The following is a 16,983-nucleotide window of genomic DNA, read 5'->3' on the forward strand; positions in this document are numbered from 1 at the left end:
ATCAAATTTGTCGAGTTTTTCAAAAAAACAGCTTTTGGTCTTGTTAATTCTTTAAATTGTTTTTCTGTTTTCTATTTCATTTAGTTCAGCTCTAATTTCTATTATTTGTTTTCTTCTGGTGCCTTTGGGTTTCTTTTGTTGCTCTCTTTCTATTTGTTCAAGTTGTAGGAATAGTTCTTTGATTTTGGCCCTTTCTTCTTTTTGGATATGTACATTTATTGATATAAATTAGCCTCTGAGCACTGCTTTTGCTGTGTCCCAAAAGTCCTGATAGGAAGTGTTTTCATTCTCATTGGATTCTATGAATTTCTTTATTCCATCCTTAATGTCTTCTATAACCCAGTCTTTTTTCAGCAGGGTATTGTTCAGTTTCCAAGTGTTCGATTTCTTTTCCTGTTATTGATTTCCACTTTTATGGCCTTATGGTCAGAGAAGATGCTTTGTAATATTTCAATGTTTTGGATTCTGCTAAGGTTTGCTTTATGACGTAATATGTGGTCTATTCTAGAGAATGTTCCATGTGCACTAGAAAAGAAGGTATAGTTGGTTGCTGTTGGGTGGAGTGTTCGGTATATGTCTAGGAGGTCAAGTTGGTTGATTGTGGCATTTAGATCTTCCGTGTCTTTATTGAGCTTCTTTCTGGATGTCCTGTCCTTCACCGAAAGTGGTGTGTTGAAGTCTCCTACTATAATTGTGGAGCTGTCTATCTCACTTTTCAATGCTGATAGAGTTTGTTTTATGTATCTTGCAGCCCTGTCATTGGGTGCATAAATATTTAATATGGTTATATCTCCTTGGTGTATTGTCCGTTTAATCACTACATAGTGTACTTCCTTATCCTTTCTGGTGGATTTAACTTTAAAGTCTATTTTGTCAGAAATTAATATTGCCACTTCTGCTCTTTTTTGATTGTTGTTTGCTTGATATATTTTTTTTCCATCCTTCGAGTTTTAGTTTGTTTGTATCTCTAAGTCTAAGGTGTTTCTCTTGTAGGCAGCATATAGACGGATCTTGTTTTTTAATCCATTCTGCCACTCTCTGTCTCTTTATTGGTGCATTTAGTCCATTTACATTCAGGGTAATTATGGATAGGTATGAATTTAGTGCTATCATTTTGATGTCTTTTTTTATGTGTTGACAGCTTCTTTTTCCCACTTGATTTTATGTGCTGAGTAGATTTTCTTTGTATATTGTCCTTTCCTCATATTTGTTGTTGTTGCTTTTGTTTCTGCTGAGTCTCTATTTTTCCCTTGTATTTTATTTTGATGAGTAGGATAGTTTGTCTCCTTTGTGGTTACCTTATTATTTACCCCTATTTTTCTAAATTTATAACTAACTTTTATTTCTTTGTATTGCCATATCTTCTTCTCCATATGGAAGGTGTATGAGTACATTTCTTAGTCCATCTTTATTATTTTAATGTTGTCTTCTTTTATATAACAACATCGCCGTTACCCTGTGTTGGGCTTTTTTTTTTTTTTTAATCTTGCTTTGCTTTTTTTTTTTTTCCCCCTGTCTGGGTTGACTTCTGGTTGCTCTGCCCAGTGTTCTAGTCTTGGGTCGATACCTGATATTATTAATTTTCTAACCAAAAAACTTCCTTTAGCATTTCTTGTAGTTTTGGTTTGGTTTTTACAAATTCCCTCAACTTGTGTTTATCTGGAAATGTCTTGATTTCACCTTCATATTTAAGAGACAGTTTTGATGGATATATGACTCTTGGCAGGCAATTTTTTCCTTCAATTTTTTAAATATGTCATCCCATTGCCTTCTTGCCTCCATGGTTTCTGCCGAGTAGTCCAAGCTCATTCTTATTGGCTCTCCCTTGTAGGTGACTTTTCTTTTATCCCTTGCTGCTCTTATAATTGTCTCTTTATCTTTGGTTTTGGCAAGCTTGATTAAAATATGTCTTGGTGACTTTCTTTTAAGATCTACCTTATGTGGAGTTCGATGAGCATCTTGGATAGATATCTTCTCATCTTTCACAATATCAGGGAAGTTTTCTGCCAACAAATCCTCAGCAATTTTCTCTGTATTTTCTGTTATCCCTCCCTGTTCTGGTACTCCAATCACTCATAGGTTATTTGTCTTGATAGAGTCCCACATGATTCTTAAGATTTCTTCATTTTTTAAAATTCTTTTATCTGATTTTTCTTCAAATATATTAGTGCCAAGTGATTTATCTTCAAGTTCAGAAATTCTAGCTTCTACTTGCTCATTTCTGCTCTTCTGCCTTTCTATTGAGTTATCTCATTCTGTAATTTTTTTTTTATTCTTCTGAATTTCTGATTAGTGCCTGTCTATGGATTTTTCCAACTTATTAAACTTTTCATTATATTCCCAAATACTCTTTCTGATTTCTTCAGTTGCTTTATCTGTGTGTTCCTTGGCTTGCTCTGCGTATTGCCTCATTTCCTTCCTGATGTCTTGTAGGGTTCTGTATATTAAACTTTTATAGTCTGCATCTGGTAATTCCAGGAATGTACTTTCATCTAAAAAATCCCTGGATTCTTTGTTTTGAGGGTCTGTTGAGGTGATCACAGCCTGTTTCTTTGTGTGACTTGATATTGACTGTTGTCTCCGAGCCATCTATAAGTTATTGTATTAGTTTATGCTTGCTTACTGTGTCGCAGCTGCTTGCTTTGTTTTGTTTTGGTATACCCCTATGTGTTGCTTGAGTGAGCTAGCTTGATTATTTTCACCTTTGGAGCTCCGGTGTCCTGTCCCCAGCAGGCTAGAGCTGTTGGCAAGTATATCAGCCTAGGCGTCCAGTCAGTTTTCTTGTATGAATTCAACTCAAGTTTCCAGGTAGCTGATATCAAGTGTGTGGTACAGGCTCTGTCCTACAGCCTTAGAGGGGCAGAGGTGATTGGCGTATATACCCGTATCTGATTGCAGCAGGGGGTCACGCTGTGAACAAGGCAGGGGGCTGAGAACCGACCCTCAAGTGTCTCTGAGGAAAACATATCTTCTGTTCCCTAGAGCATGCTGGTGGGTGGGCTCTGCAGAGGGACCATGGGCACCCAAAGTTTTTGTTGTAAGGACTGGGAGGTACCAGTTATCCCTGGACCCCTGTCGCGGGTGGCTGGGTGACCTGAGTGGAGCTACCAGTTCTTAGGTCCATGTTGTGGATAGGTGAGGACCTTGTTTAATAGGCAAAGCAATGTCAAACATCAAACATCCACCTCTCCACTGCACTGCTGAAATGGTTGGAGTTTGCCAACAAGGGCCTATTCTCCCAAAATAGGCCCACACAGGTACACACAGAAGGGAAAGGTGCTCAAGGTCCACAGACAGTTTATGCCTGGACAGGAGCCACTTCTGTCCTGAGCTCCCCCAGTTAATGAAGCTAGCAAATTATCTTTTCCCCCAGTTGCAAATTTTTTCCTTCCCCAAGGCTGGGAGGACGGCTCCAGGTGCTCACCAGAGTCTATCTCAGGCCTAGGGATTCAGCTGCTGGGGGGTGGAGGCGGGGGAGCACCGTAAAATATACAAAAATACTTAGCTTTTGCCGAGAGCGCCCTTCTCCTCAGGTTCCGGAGGTGTGAGTGGGCTGTGTGGCTGCTTCTCCCTGAGGAAACTGCGGCTGAAGGCTAGTACCAGCCTGACGCTGCGGCTCCAGGAGTGGTGCCTGGGGGCTCCCCGCGATTCAGGTCCAGTAACTCCTCTCCGCTTCTGAACGGTCTCTTCCTTCCCCTGCCCCTCAGTTTGTTGTCTAAGCTTGCCTTTGATGCTCAGGGCTCCCAGTTTGTCATAAATATACTCGTTTCGCTTGTTTTTTCGGGTCTTTGTTGTAAAGAGGGCTCGACGGAAGCATCTGTCTATTCCACCATCTTGGCTCCACCTCTGTATGATATCATTTTTAAGAGTTGCAAAGCCACCTCACACTTTGCATATCCATAGTTAAGGTCATAAATTAACCCGGCACCATCTCTTATCTTGTTCCATATGTTAGCAAATGGCATTAGTCCAACTAGAAATTTAGAGGTCACTTTGGCTCCTAATCCCCCCTCCATATCCAATCCATATGCAAGTCCTATTATTATTACCTCCTAAAGATTTCCTAACCTATTATGTTTTCTCCATTATTATCACCACCATCTTTTACATCAGTTCACCAACCTCATAGCAACCCTATAAGACAGAGTAGAACTGCCCCATAGAGTTCCTAAGGCTGTAATCTTTACAGATGCAGACTGCCACATCTTTCTCCCACAGAGCAGCTGATGAGTTCAAACTGTCAACCTTTCATTTAGCAACCGAGAGCTTAACCACTGCGCTATCTTCTACTTGGGCTACTTCAAAACCTTTAAATTGCACTGCTAGTGACCAGTTAGGGCTTCTTTCCAGACTATTTGCTCTCCACCATGTAGCCAATGTGAATTTGTCAAAATATAAATCTAGTTGTATAACCTCCATTTCCGTCCCTTGCTTGAAAGCCTCCTTTGGCTTCCCGTTGATTTTAGGATAAAGGTGGAAGTCCTTTACATGGCCAATAGACCTTCAATTTGCACTATGCTCTCACTCACTCCATCTGCTCCAACTACTGTCTTCTTCCAGCCCTTCATAGTTGTCACACTCCCTCTGCCACAGAAACTTTTTGCACACACTGTTCCCTCTGTCTGGAATATTCCTTTCTCACCTACCTTCAGATCTGTCTGTGCGTCACAGTCTCAAGGAAGCTGTCCCTCATTTGCCTGACTTGGTAGAATAGGTGTCTATTTTTTGCCCCCATGGTACCAAGTACCTCTTATTCAAAGCCATTGCTAAAGTTGTCATCTTATCTTTGGTTCCACTATTGTTCTATTAGCAACACTGAACTACAAGCTCCAGAACAGGAAATGCTTTTGTTTTTGATCACCATTATATCTCCACTTCCTAGGAAAGTCCTGGATACATGTTAAACCCGTTGCTGTTGAGTTGATTCCCACTCCCAGCAACCCTATGGGACAGAGTAGAATTGCCCCATAGGGTTTCCAAGGAGTGGCTGGTGGATTCAAACTGCTGACTTTTTGGTTAGCAGCTGAACTCATAACCACTACGCCACCAGGGCTCCAGGCATATACTAGGTGTTCAGTAAACATTTTTTGGGAAAGATGGATGGCATTTCCACTATCCAGGTGTCCATTCCAGATACCTGGGTCATTTTTAACTCTTTGCATCCCTTCACATTTTCCACCAAGTCCTTTATTCAATCTACATGTGCTTAATATTCCTCAAATGCATCCACTTCTCTCCACCTCTGGTGCCAAATTCTTAGGTCAAGAAATATCTTGGAATACATCAATAACTTCTTAACCAGACTCCTTGGCCTTAAATTATACTCCTGTCAATCCATTTACTTTTCTGCCAGAGTAATACTTCTATAGCATACCAATTAGAGTATTTCGTTTATAGTTTTTTGTGGCTTATTCAGAGGCTTCACAGGAAATTTCTCTCATAGCATTAAAGATAAGCTGTCTTTGATCTCGCCTCCTTCTCCAGCCTATCAGGCACACTACTAGACACTGGGAGCAATATGATAGTAGCTAAGATTTACTGACAGTGTCCTATGTGCCCGGTACTGTATTAAGTGTTTTACACACCTTATCTAATCTTAATAACCTTTGAGGTGGGTGGTATTGTCCCCTTTAACAGATGATGAATATAAAGGTTAAACATTTTGCCCAAGGTCACCCAGCTACTAGGTGGTAGGTATTAAAGCCTTAGCTACCTATCCCAAACTCTATGCTATGGAACTCACTTTGATGATATGAAAATGCCATCACCATAGTGTGTTTCAATTTACTTCCACATACAAGAGGAAGAGCATTTAAGAGCTAAGCTGTAGAGTTAGATCTGAGTGCAAATCTGGACTCTGCCCTTCCTTGGCAAGGTGATCTGTAAAATGGGAGAAGAGTGTAAATCTCATAGAGCTTTGAGAGATTAAATGAGACTGTATATGTAATTGGCTTAGCATACTGCCTGGCAATCAACAAATGTTTAAATAAATGAATGGGAATACTAATGGAAGGGTAGCAGCCTTTCAGGTGCTCGTAATTTAATAGAGGAAAGTTGACATACATGTATAAAAAAGGTGGGAGATCAAAGAACACAGATACTAGTGCATTTAGCTTTGGTTTGCAATTAGCACACATGGAACTTGAGATGAAAGGCAACCAACTATTCAAGTGGAGTTACTCTGTGATGCTACAAGGGAGCAGAGCCAGTATAAAGTCAAAGTCTGCTATAGTGAAAGCTGGAGCGAAACAATTCACCAAGGGAAAGGATGTCAAAAGTAAGAATAGGTGGTCTTCTCGAAGAAAACACACCTTTAAGGGGATACTGAGAAAGATTGGATAAACAAGGACCAGTGGAGTGGGGGCTAGAAAGTTCAACACATGGCAGATAAAAGAAATAATTATTTTCCAAATAGATTTACACTTGAGACTAAAGAATGATGACAGCCATATTACTACCAACAGTTCAATCTTCTTTAAGATGAAGAACTGTTCTTTGTCTTTGGGGGGAAATCCTAGAGATGTTTTAATCAAAATGATTTTAGAGGCTAACTTTTTTTTCCCCCACTTTGCATCTGGATTTCAGTGTATGGAAACCAAAATGCTGCAGGAAAAATCTGGAATACTAAGCAGCAAAGGTGCTGATGAAAATACACTTCCTCCATTGGCTGCGACAATCGTTGCTTTGTCCCTCCAAAATGTTTGTCTGGGACAAGTAAATGTGCCTTCCTCAGACTATTTTACAGAATATATTTTCAGTTCCTTGAATAGCACAAATACCCTCCATCTATCGGGTAAGAATATTTGTCATGAATTTTACTTCCATGTCACACCTAGTATGTAAACTGTGCCAAAAGCCAAGGCTGGCGCGTGTCAGGTATGCTCAGGTGTGTCTTAAACATGATTTTTTCTTGGCATGTAGTAAGAAGCAGAGGCATTGGTGACTTAGTGGTAGAATTCTTGATTTCCATGCGGGAGTCCCGGGCTCAATTTTAGGATAAAGGTGGAACTCCTTTTACATGGCCAATAAACCGTCAACTTGCACTACGCACCCACTCACTCCATCTGCTCCAACTCTTGCCTTCTTCCAGCCCTTCATATTTATTATGCTAGGTCAGTGCACCTCGTGTGCGGCCACTACCCTTCTGTCAGCAGAGGCTTGTGTGTTGCTCTGATGCTTAACAGGTCTCAATGGAATTCCCAGACTAAGACAGACTAGGAAGAAAAGTCTGGTGGTCTGCTTCTGAAAATCAGCCAGTAAAAACCCTATGGATCACAACAGTGTGATCTGCAATCAGTCATGAGGATGGCGTAGGACCAGGCAGTCTTTTTTTTTTTTTTTTTTGTGAGGCAGTAAACTGCTTTCTTGGTTTTATTTCAAAAGTACTCAAGGTCACAAAACTAGAGCAAGTTTTTTTCTTTTTTTGTGAATAAAATTTGTCCTTACAAATTTCAAAATCTCTACCATCAAATCCTGAAAGCCAGAAATTTTAAACACAAAACTATTTTAAAGCTGACACTATCAATTCACTGTTTTGAATATGTGATGTGTCAAAATATGTTTTCTAAGTTGTTCAAGTGTATTTATCACTAAAATTCACAGTTAGGGACAAATAATAAGTGAAGCGATGAATTGTGGCTCTGTTACTACTTGTGTCGTTAAATAAATTAGTAGAAAACACAAGGTTCTTCCTTGATTGGAGCTTTTAATTTCTGTGACCAAAATCAAACCTGACTTATATTTGCTATACTTTTAGATTAAAATACATGTTTTTGGAAAACTTGATTTTAATTAATAGTAAGAGACCAGATGAAGCAAGTATTTGCTGGTGTTACCATCCATACGATAAATAATCGGTCTTGCCTAAAGAGGCATAAATAGAACCACAATTCACGAATTTATTTTTCTTTCATTTTTCTGTAACATTTAAAAATGGAAATTGTGTTCAGTTATGGATTATCTTAGTGTCAAAATAGCAAGCAAGTAAGAAATTCTATTGCAGAACATGTTGTCTTTATTGCAAAAGTATCCAGCCAAACCAAAAACCAAACCCACTGCCATCGAGTTCATTCCGACTCATAGCGACCCTACAGGACAGAGTAGAACTGTCCCACAGGGTTTCCAAGGAGCAGCTGGGTGATTCGAACTGCTGACCTTTTGGTTAGCAGCCTAGCTCTTAACCTCTGCATCACCAGGGCTTCAGAGTATCCAAAGGCATTTGAAATATTAAAACTGGCCCAGAATATTTATACTACCAAACACAGAAATATTATAAAGATATATGTACATATAATATATAATATCACAAACCAAAAAACCAAACCCACTGCCATCGAGTCGATTCCGACTCATAGCGACCCTATAGGACAAAGTAGAACTGCTCCGTAGAGTTTCCAAGGAGCGCCTGGTGGATTCGAACTGCCGACCTCTTGGTTTACAGCCCTAGCACTTAACCACTATGCCACCAGGGTTTCCATAATATCACAAGCCACTAAAAAGTTAAAATTGTGCCAACATTTTCTACAGACTACTACCAGGCAGCATTTTGTTCCATTGTGCACAGGGCTGCCATGAGTTGGGGGCCGACTCTGTGACAGCTATCAGCAACAGCGAGAGAGCTGAGGTGGCATTTTCAAGGCAAACATGCTATGATATCTGTGTGGTGATGAGACAAAATCATGGACCCCACCTATTCGGCAATGACTGTGAAATTGTGGCTGTAGAGCCAAGTGGGGTGATTTTTATGATCTACCATGAGTACTGATTAAACACTTCCCTACATGATACATAGCACTGGGCCAGGTAGCAATGTGTACAGAAAGATGGAACAGTATTCCAAATGGTACAGGAGGTTTGGTAGCAGTTTGCTTATAACCATAGAGGCAAGTCATTTAATTTTAAATAAAAGTAATGTGAAAATATCCACTCTTGCCACGTTCGTGACCACTGCCAAACTTTTGGGCTCCAAGAGAAAATGAATGTCAGTTGTAAAATCAGGATGTTTGTTATGCATATTTCTTTGTACCTCATAAGACCATAGAAAGTGAAATGAATTATTTTTTTATCTGCATCAAAATGCCCGGCTTTGTGCACCAATGGGTCCTAGAGCATTGCATAACAGCTGGTGCTGCTGCTGACAGTACTTTCTCATGGGAAGCCACACACAGAGGGAGAGATGGACAAGGTCTAGGCCTCTGAAGGAGCCCTGATGGTCCAGTGGGTTAAGTGCTCGGCTGCTAACTGAAAGGTTGGCAGTTCAAGTCACCAGCTGCTCTTCAGGAGAAAGACACGGGAGTCTGCTTCCCTAAAGATTGCAGCCTTGGAAACCCTAGGGGCCAGTTCTATTCTGTCCTACAGGGTTGCTATGAGTCGCAACTGACTGGACAGCGAAGGGTTTTTTTTTCTAGGCCTCTGAATTTACCAAGAGGCCAGCAGGCCCTTACGAACTGGCAGAAGTCTTCCAACTCTGTAAGAAGGGATTGGGAGCTCAGAGTCATTATATTTTGGCTGAACCTTCTGTGGACTTGTTTATACAACAAATTGAATGATGGATATGTTTTACTACAATTCACTTATGTTTTTCTGTTGAAATGCAATTGTGTCATGTCACCTAGCTGTCTTAACTAGAAAATAAACAAGGGAAAGACATGTTATGTTGACAGTCATTTCCATGTGGGAAACAGGAGTTGGGAAATTTAGTCCTTAAGTGACTGGGCGTTAGCGGTACAGCTTCATTTTCAACTGAAGGCTTGCATCTGATTTCACTTTTTAAATATTGTAAGAATGTTTGCCACCTGAAAGCTCGATTACCCTAAGAAATATGAAGAGATGTGCAGAGGGCATTAGAGGCAAGATGTGCTATCTGATCAAGGCAAGTTGTCTGTATACAGAGCGTCATGGACCCTGGTTTAAAAACCCGTATTATTACTCCTGAGAGATGTTCAGTGTTACCCACTGGGGCAAAAATCAGCCACTTTAGCATTTGACAACTCAGAACTCCATCTCCATACAACTAGGTGCTTATTCCAGAAGCCACAAGGCATCTCCTGTAACGGCTCCTTCTGAGACCGTCACTGTATTTTCAGGTAGGAAGAAAAAAGAATACTGATGCAAGGGCTTCTTGAAAAATGTTTATGTTATGGAAATTCTTGAATGTAAACAAAAGTAGAGACAATAGTATAATCCCCACGTACACAACGTGTAATTTCAATAATTACCAGTGATTGGATAACCTTGTTTCATATTTATTTCCACCCTCTTGCACCTCTTGCTTATTATAAAGCAAATAATCAATCTATAAATATTTTTGTATGAATTCCTAAAAGAGAAAGATTAAAAAATAAAATGCATTACCATTATCACAACTAAAAAAACTTAATAATGCTTTCCTTAAGATCTTCAAAAATTCAGTCAATGTTCACATTTTTCCTGATTTAAAAGAAATTCTTTTTTTCATTTTTTATTGAATCGTGATCCAAATAAACATCCATAAAATACAAAGAATTGGTCTCCCTCTTGAGTTTCTTTTATAGATACCATGACCCCTTTCTCTCTTTTCTTCAAAAATTTTTGTTGGAAATAAAAAGGGGGAGTTGTATGTCCTGTCTCAGTTTTGCTGATTGCATTCCTAGGCATTTAATATGTTTTTCTGTGCCCTGTATTTCATGTATTTTGGTTGTTTTAGTTATAGGTTGGTTTATTTATTTGGTGATTCGGTGTTATAGCTGGGTACCTTCCATCACAAGGCATATAATATCTGATTATCTCTCTCTTTTTAAGATGTTATAAGCTATTGATGATTGTGGCCTAGATTGGTTAGTTATTTAGGGCTTAACAAAATTGTGATATTTTAATTCCCTCATTTCTTCTTCATTATTAGTGTAGTAATTCTATAACGGAAAAACTTTCCCTCATCAGTATTTCATTTTATTGAGCTTCTTAAAGGAAAATGAGGATACATTATGGATTCTTTTTTTTTTTTTTTTTACCAGTTTTCAAAATAATATAATTCCCTTGCTCCTTCAAAGGAGACCAGTGAGCTTTTTCATATCATTGTTATTTCATATAGCTCAGTCTACTGTCAGTATTATCTTCACTGATGTTCAGATTGTTCCACCTTTGACCATTTTTAAGTTGGCTCCCAAGTCCTTTTGAATAAACTCTTAAAATATTTTATATTTTCCTTGCTTTCCAGTACAATATATTCAACACTGAGTTGAAATCACCTTGACAGCAATGGGTTTGGTTTTGTTTTTTTACTTATTTATTTTTTAACTGAACACAAAGAAGAATTTTACTAGAAAGTCATATGGCAGACAATTGGTAAACAAACTCCAGACTTATCTTGCATATTTCCTGCCCCAGACCTTTCATCAGACATTTCTCCAATGATCCCGATTCTTCTTAGTGGGGAAGATTAAAAATAATAATCCAGAATATTATTCCATAATGTATATGGAGATTTTTTCTTAATTCTTTTAGCAGCTTCATAGTACATCAGTGTAGGAAAGTACCATAATTTATTCAGCTATGATTGAAATTTGGATTGCTACTAGTCTTTTGCTGTTATAAATAGCTCTACAATGAATACCCTAAGCAAATGTTCTTTTTCTTTCACAGTTACTTATTTACTCGGGATAAAACCTTGACTTTTTATTAGAATCAAATTTACTTTGTAAAATATCTATGCTGTGGCCTTGTGAAATTGTGACTATTCTGCAATTGACCTGTCTTTATTCTATGTGACACCAGATTTTGTGTGAAATTTCTAGAACTAGACCAACTCCTCAACACTCTCTGGACCAAAAGTACCTGTTACAAAAGGGATAAAATCTACCAGCTTCAGAGAAAACAAAACAACATACCAACCCTGGATCGGGGCTACCCTAACTTATCTGTATCCGTGGACAAAGAGTCAGAAGTTGGTCCATTTTCCTGGGATCAGGTATTATTATTAATCCTCTTACACCATCATTTGCTACTATTAGACAAAGACAAGTTGTGAAAGTTTTATGAGTTGTATAAAATTTAAAGGAAAATGTGTGTTCCCTTAAATGTAAAACTATTTCTATAATGTGGTCATGGTTTTCTTCTTTTATGAGTAATCTCTCTAGACATAAACACAAGGCCAAGATATTTAGGAGAATGATATACATTGCTCTTTTCTCTAAGTCCATGTTGAATGGATGAATAATTAATTCCATAAACATATATTGAGTATTTATTATGTGTAAGCCACCATGTTGTACCCCCGAGCATTAAGGATACAGTGTGTAGCAAAAAGAGGTGTAACCCTTGTAGAGTTTACAGGGTCATTACATAAATACTCACTCTGATGAATGAACACTGCAAATTTAAATTAGATTAGGAAGAGATTACTTTGGGCTGTCCGCAACAGAGAAATATTTGTAGAGTAAGTAGCATTGGGGAGGTTTTTGAGAAAATCTGATCTGTGTACCTATAGACATAGCCGTATCCATATATCTTAAAGTTGTGTTCTACAGTACATTCACTTCTTCTTGAAAAGGGATGGAATGGTCCAATGAGTTTGGGAAATACTGGGGATTTACATTACGTTGTAGCATATTAAAGTCTCTGAGGAGGCCTTTTAGTGAATAAACTTCTTTAGTCTTATTGAACCCAGCATTTCTCAAACTTTGACCATAGAAACCTTCCCTGCCCTAGTCAATTAAAATCCTCAGAAATTAACACTGCACGACATGGTTTACACCTACTGAGTACTCACTACATGTCAAACACCGTGCTCTTCACCTGTATTACCTCGTTTAATTATTAGAGCAACTCTATGAGGTTGGGGTTTATTATTCTACCTTACAAATGAGGACATGGAGGCATAGAGCTGATAAGTAATCACCTAATTCACGGAAGCTGGGAATATATATGTGGGTTGCCGGATAGCAGATTCTGAACTCCTGACTACTGTGGCATTGTTTGGAAAATGTTGATTTAAATAAATTAAAATTATTTTTGTTACTTGTATCTTAGATGAGCAATACTCCCATAAAGCATAATCTAGATCTTAAAAAGAGTAATTTCTTACGTATTCCGAACAACACTGAACGTTGTTTCCACGTTATGAATATCACGGTTGGGCAGTATCACATATTTTTGTTAATATGTATTTTAGAAAAGTGAATTTGTTATTTCTGCCATGTATAAAGGATATCTTTGAGGATTGATTCTTTCAAACCCAATGCTTACTGTGTTCAAATGAAAGTGACAATAATGACTCCCCTTCCCATGTTAATCCTTGTTTGTGAAGTCCCCTTAAGTGCCTCCTCAGGGCCAGTTCTCAGGAGTGGAACACATTTGCCTAATACTGACTGACCCTATCTGCAGAAAGAGTGGAGGTTACTTCATAAAGCTCAGGGATTACCTGCGTAAGGCATGCATTTTCTACAAGTCGTAATGATCATTTTCTGTGCTACCTGGCCAAAATAAACCAAATCACCTCTTCCATGATTCTTCTTCTCTGTCCCAAGATGCCACTTTCCTTGTGGCTCTTGATTGGCCCCTAGAGATGGGAGGCAGATCTGAGGACCCTGTCCATATTATTTGGAACAGGAGTTCTCAATGTATGGTCTGTGGCCAGCAGCAGCAGCATCCCCTGGGAACTTGTTGGAAATGAAATTCTCAGATCCCACCCCAGACCTACTGCGTCAGAAACTCAGGATATGGAGCCCAGCACGCTGTGTTTTACCCACCCTCCAAGTGATTCTGAAGGACACTAAAATTTGAGAGCCACCTCTTTAGAATATACACTTGTAAAGCTTCCATACCTCCTGGCTACATCAGCACAACGTGGATGCACATTTTGAAGTTTCATGTAAAGCAATAAAGAGATTTTAAAGATAAGGATTATTGGCTGGCTAATTTAAAATTTCCTTCTAATTTCTTCTTCACCAAAAAGGTTTGCATTCAAAGTTTTGTAGAATATAATGAACCACCTTTAAGGACGTTTGGATTAGTGATTTCAGAAGAAATGAAAAACAGCAGTGACCAAAATAGTACAGGATCAGCAAGTAAAGGTCAGGGACACAGCAGCTTATAATAGAATAACCTTACCCTACAAGAAGGTACCTTAAGGCTAGAAATTATTCTGTTTCTTGACAACAAATTGGGTAAAGAGGCATGACATTCTGTGCATGTTTATCTCTCCACTCTGACTTCGCGGTCAAGCATTTCCCAATAAGAATATTTATTAGAAAGGATTAATCATCAAAAATTTGTTGCTAGTCTTCCTTTACTTTTGCCAGTACTTTTAAATGATGTATTTATGTTTCTTTAGTGACAATTAATGCAAAAGGTAATGTGGTCTTTGGCACAAATTATTTTGTTACAGGGGAAAAAAATCACATGTTTATCTTTTTGCGGTTGCTATTTGTAGTAGAAAGCTTTTGGAGTTCTTTCCCAATGCCTTTCTGAGAAAAGCCTTCCTCACCCAGAGGGGTGACAATACCAGCCATGTTTGTTCACATCTGTGGGCAAAACTGATTGAATAAGATGAAAACCTGACTCAAGGAGCGCCAGCTAGTGGCTTTGTCGCAGGCTCAACCCATTCTGGAATCTTGGACTGAGACAAGATTTTAGAATTGAGGCTTATGTGGCCATTCATTTACTAAAAAGAAAAGACCAGGCTGTGAGGGGAAATAGATATATGCAGAGAGAAATAGAAGGGAGAAAATGCCCCAGAGCATCTTTGGCTCTGACTTTGTAGATTTCAATAGCAGTTCCTCGTGAGGTGTGGCTATCCTTTTAATCTGTGAGTGTATTTGTTTCCTATTGCTGCTGTAACAAATTACCACAAAGTCAATGGCTTATAATAACGGTTCCAGAGGCTAGAAGTCTAAAATGAGTCTTATGGGGCTAAAATCAAAGTGTGGGCAGGGCTGGTTCCTTCTGGATGCTCCAGGAAAGAATCCATTCCTTGCCTCTTCTCTTCTGGTGGCTGCTGGCATTCTTTGACTTGTGGCCACATCGCTCCACTCTCTGCTTCTATTGTCACATTGCCTTTTCTCTTCTGTAGTCAAATCTCCCTCTAGCTACCTATAAGGACAATTTGATTATACTTAGGGCCCATTACATATGGATAATCAGGATAACTTCTCCTTTCTCAAGATCCTTAATCACATGTATAAAATCCCTTATTGCTGTGTGAGGAAGGAGCCTTGGCTGCTAAATGAAAGGTCAGTGGCTCATGCTTCTGTAGTGATTTCAGCCTTGGAAATCCTATGGAGGAGTTCTGCTCTGTCCTATAGAGTCGGTATGAGTTGGAATCAACTCAACGGCAACAGGTTTGGTTTTGGCCATGTAAAGTAACAGTCACAAGTTTCAGGGCCTATGACCTAGTTATCTTTGGGGGCCGTTACTCAGCCTATCGCCCTGGGTTCTATAAAATACCCTAGTCCCTTCCAATACAATGTCCTCTTGATTTTTACTGGTTTGAATGGATTCTGTTCCATGCAACCAAACAATTCCTGCTTAAGAATCTTTATTATCCATAGAATCATGCCAAAAGACCCATGTCACCATGATTCTCTGATGAGTAGTGTGTCTCTGTTAGAAATGCCTGTTCTCCATCACTGTAAATCAGATAAGCCGCTTAAATTACTGATTTTAAAAAATACTGATTATGACCACAGATCACAAAGACATTGCACTGGGATTTTATTTCAATAGACGGCATCCATCTGTGCTCTTGAAGCTATATACCATTCTCGTTAACATATTAAAACTTAATGTACTTTTTTCTACATACAAGGTCAGCCCTCAGTACTCCTGAGATGGGCAAATGACTTGTGGCAATTTTTAGAGACCTCTTGCATTTATTGTTTACAGTTCTCATCTCTTATAAATATGCCTACACAATATGAAAAATGTAGGTACAAACAGCAAAATTAGTAGGAAATGATGATTTTAACCATTTTTGTGGAGAAGGGGTGTCAATCGATGGAGGTAGTCATATCCTTTACTTTTTGCACACCACTGAGTGGACACAACATTCTCTTTTTAAAACACTACGTTTACCTTTATTGCTTTTGAAAATACATGTTGCTGGGTGTGGCAAACAGTTAAGTGCTTGACTACTAACTGAAAGGTTGGCTGTTCAAACCCACCCAGAGGCTCCTTGGAAGACGGCCCTGGCAAGCTGCTCCTGAAAGGTCATGGACTTCAAACCCTATGGAGCATGTCTACTCTGCACATCTGGGGTCTACATGAGTCAGAATCAACTCAACAGCCACCACTGCTACCATCAACACAGTATTAGCATCACAATTCTAAAGACAGTGACCTCATTACCACAAAGCTCCTAATTATCATATGAAGTCTTAGCTTTGTAGATACAAAGCTATCACCATTGAAAAAAATACAAGCATGGAGTCTTAGACTGCTGGTCACAACACTATTGAACATGTTTTAAATCACAGTGTGTCTTTTCAGGAAAAGAAAAAGTATGCAAAACTTATACTAAATAATACTCATCATAAGGTGAGATATAGCCCACTTCTGATCAGAGAATAAAATTTGTAAATTATTTATGGGTGGAAGTTTACAGGAAAACATACATAATAGCTTCATTTTTGCCATTTCGCCCATTTTTGCCATTCCATTTAGTTCTCAATAACGGCAATGGATGGTGAGTTCGGTTCAGTGCGGAGGTTGGTAACAAGGTATGTTTTCCTGTACAGACTTGCTTCACTGCTAGGCAGCTGGTGGAGATATTTTCACAGAACAGCCGTTTGCCCATTTCTAAGGAGGTCTTTAAGCAAATGAGTCCAGCGATCCTCCAGCAACTTCTCAGCTGCTCTTGTCAGCTGCCCAAGGACCCACAAGCAAAGCCGCCACCCACCACTCTGGAGAGTAAGTTTTGTTTCCTCAAGGTGAGGTTCAATACTATATTAATTCTCTCGGAACACTAAGTGCCAAATATAGGATGTGTGTCATAATAACAGTGAACACAGG

The 16,983-nt window shown here is 39.0% G+C and overlaps 1 protein-coding gene across 3 annotated transcripts in view; it reads left to right on the plus strand.

The window, feature by feature from the left end:
* Nucleotides 1-16,983, plus strand: part of SLC39A12 (solute carrier family 39 member 12) — an 83,251-nt gene that overhangs the window by 14,772 nt on the left and 51,496 nt on the right. For all 3 annotated transcript variants that reach the window (XM_003410560.3, XM_010590698.3, XM_010590699.3), the window contains exons 3-5: nt 6,586-6,793; nt 11,772-11,944; nt 16,710-16,881. In XM_003410560.3, the coding sequence (XP_003410608.1) occupies nt 6,586-6,793; nt 11,772-11,944; nt 16,710-16,881 (553 nt within the window). The remainder of the gene's footprint in view (nt 1-6,585; nt 6,794-11,771; nt 11,945-16,709; nt 16,882-16,983) is intronic.

This window comes from Loxodonta africana, chromosome 4, assembly GCF_030014295.1.
Source record: "Loxodonta africana isolate mLoxAfr1 chromosome 4, mLoxAfr1.hap2, whole genome shotgun sequence".
Classification (NCBI taxonomy): domain Eukaryota; kingdom Metazoa; phylum Chordata; class Mammalia; order Proboscidea; family Elephantidae; genus Loxodonta; species Loxodonta africana.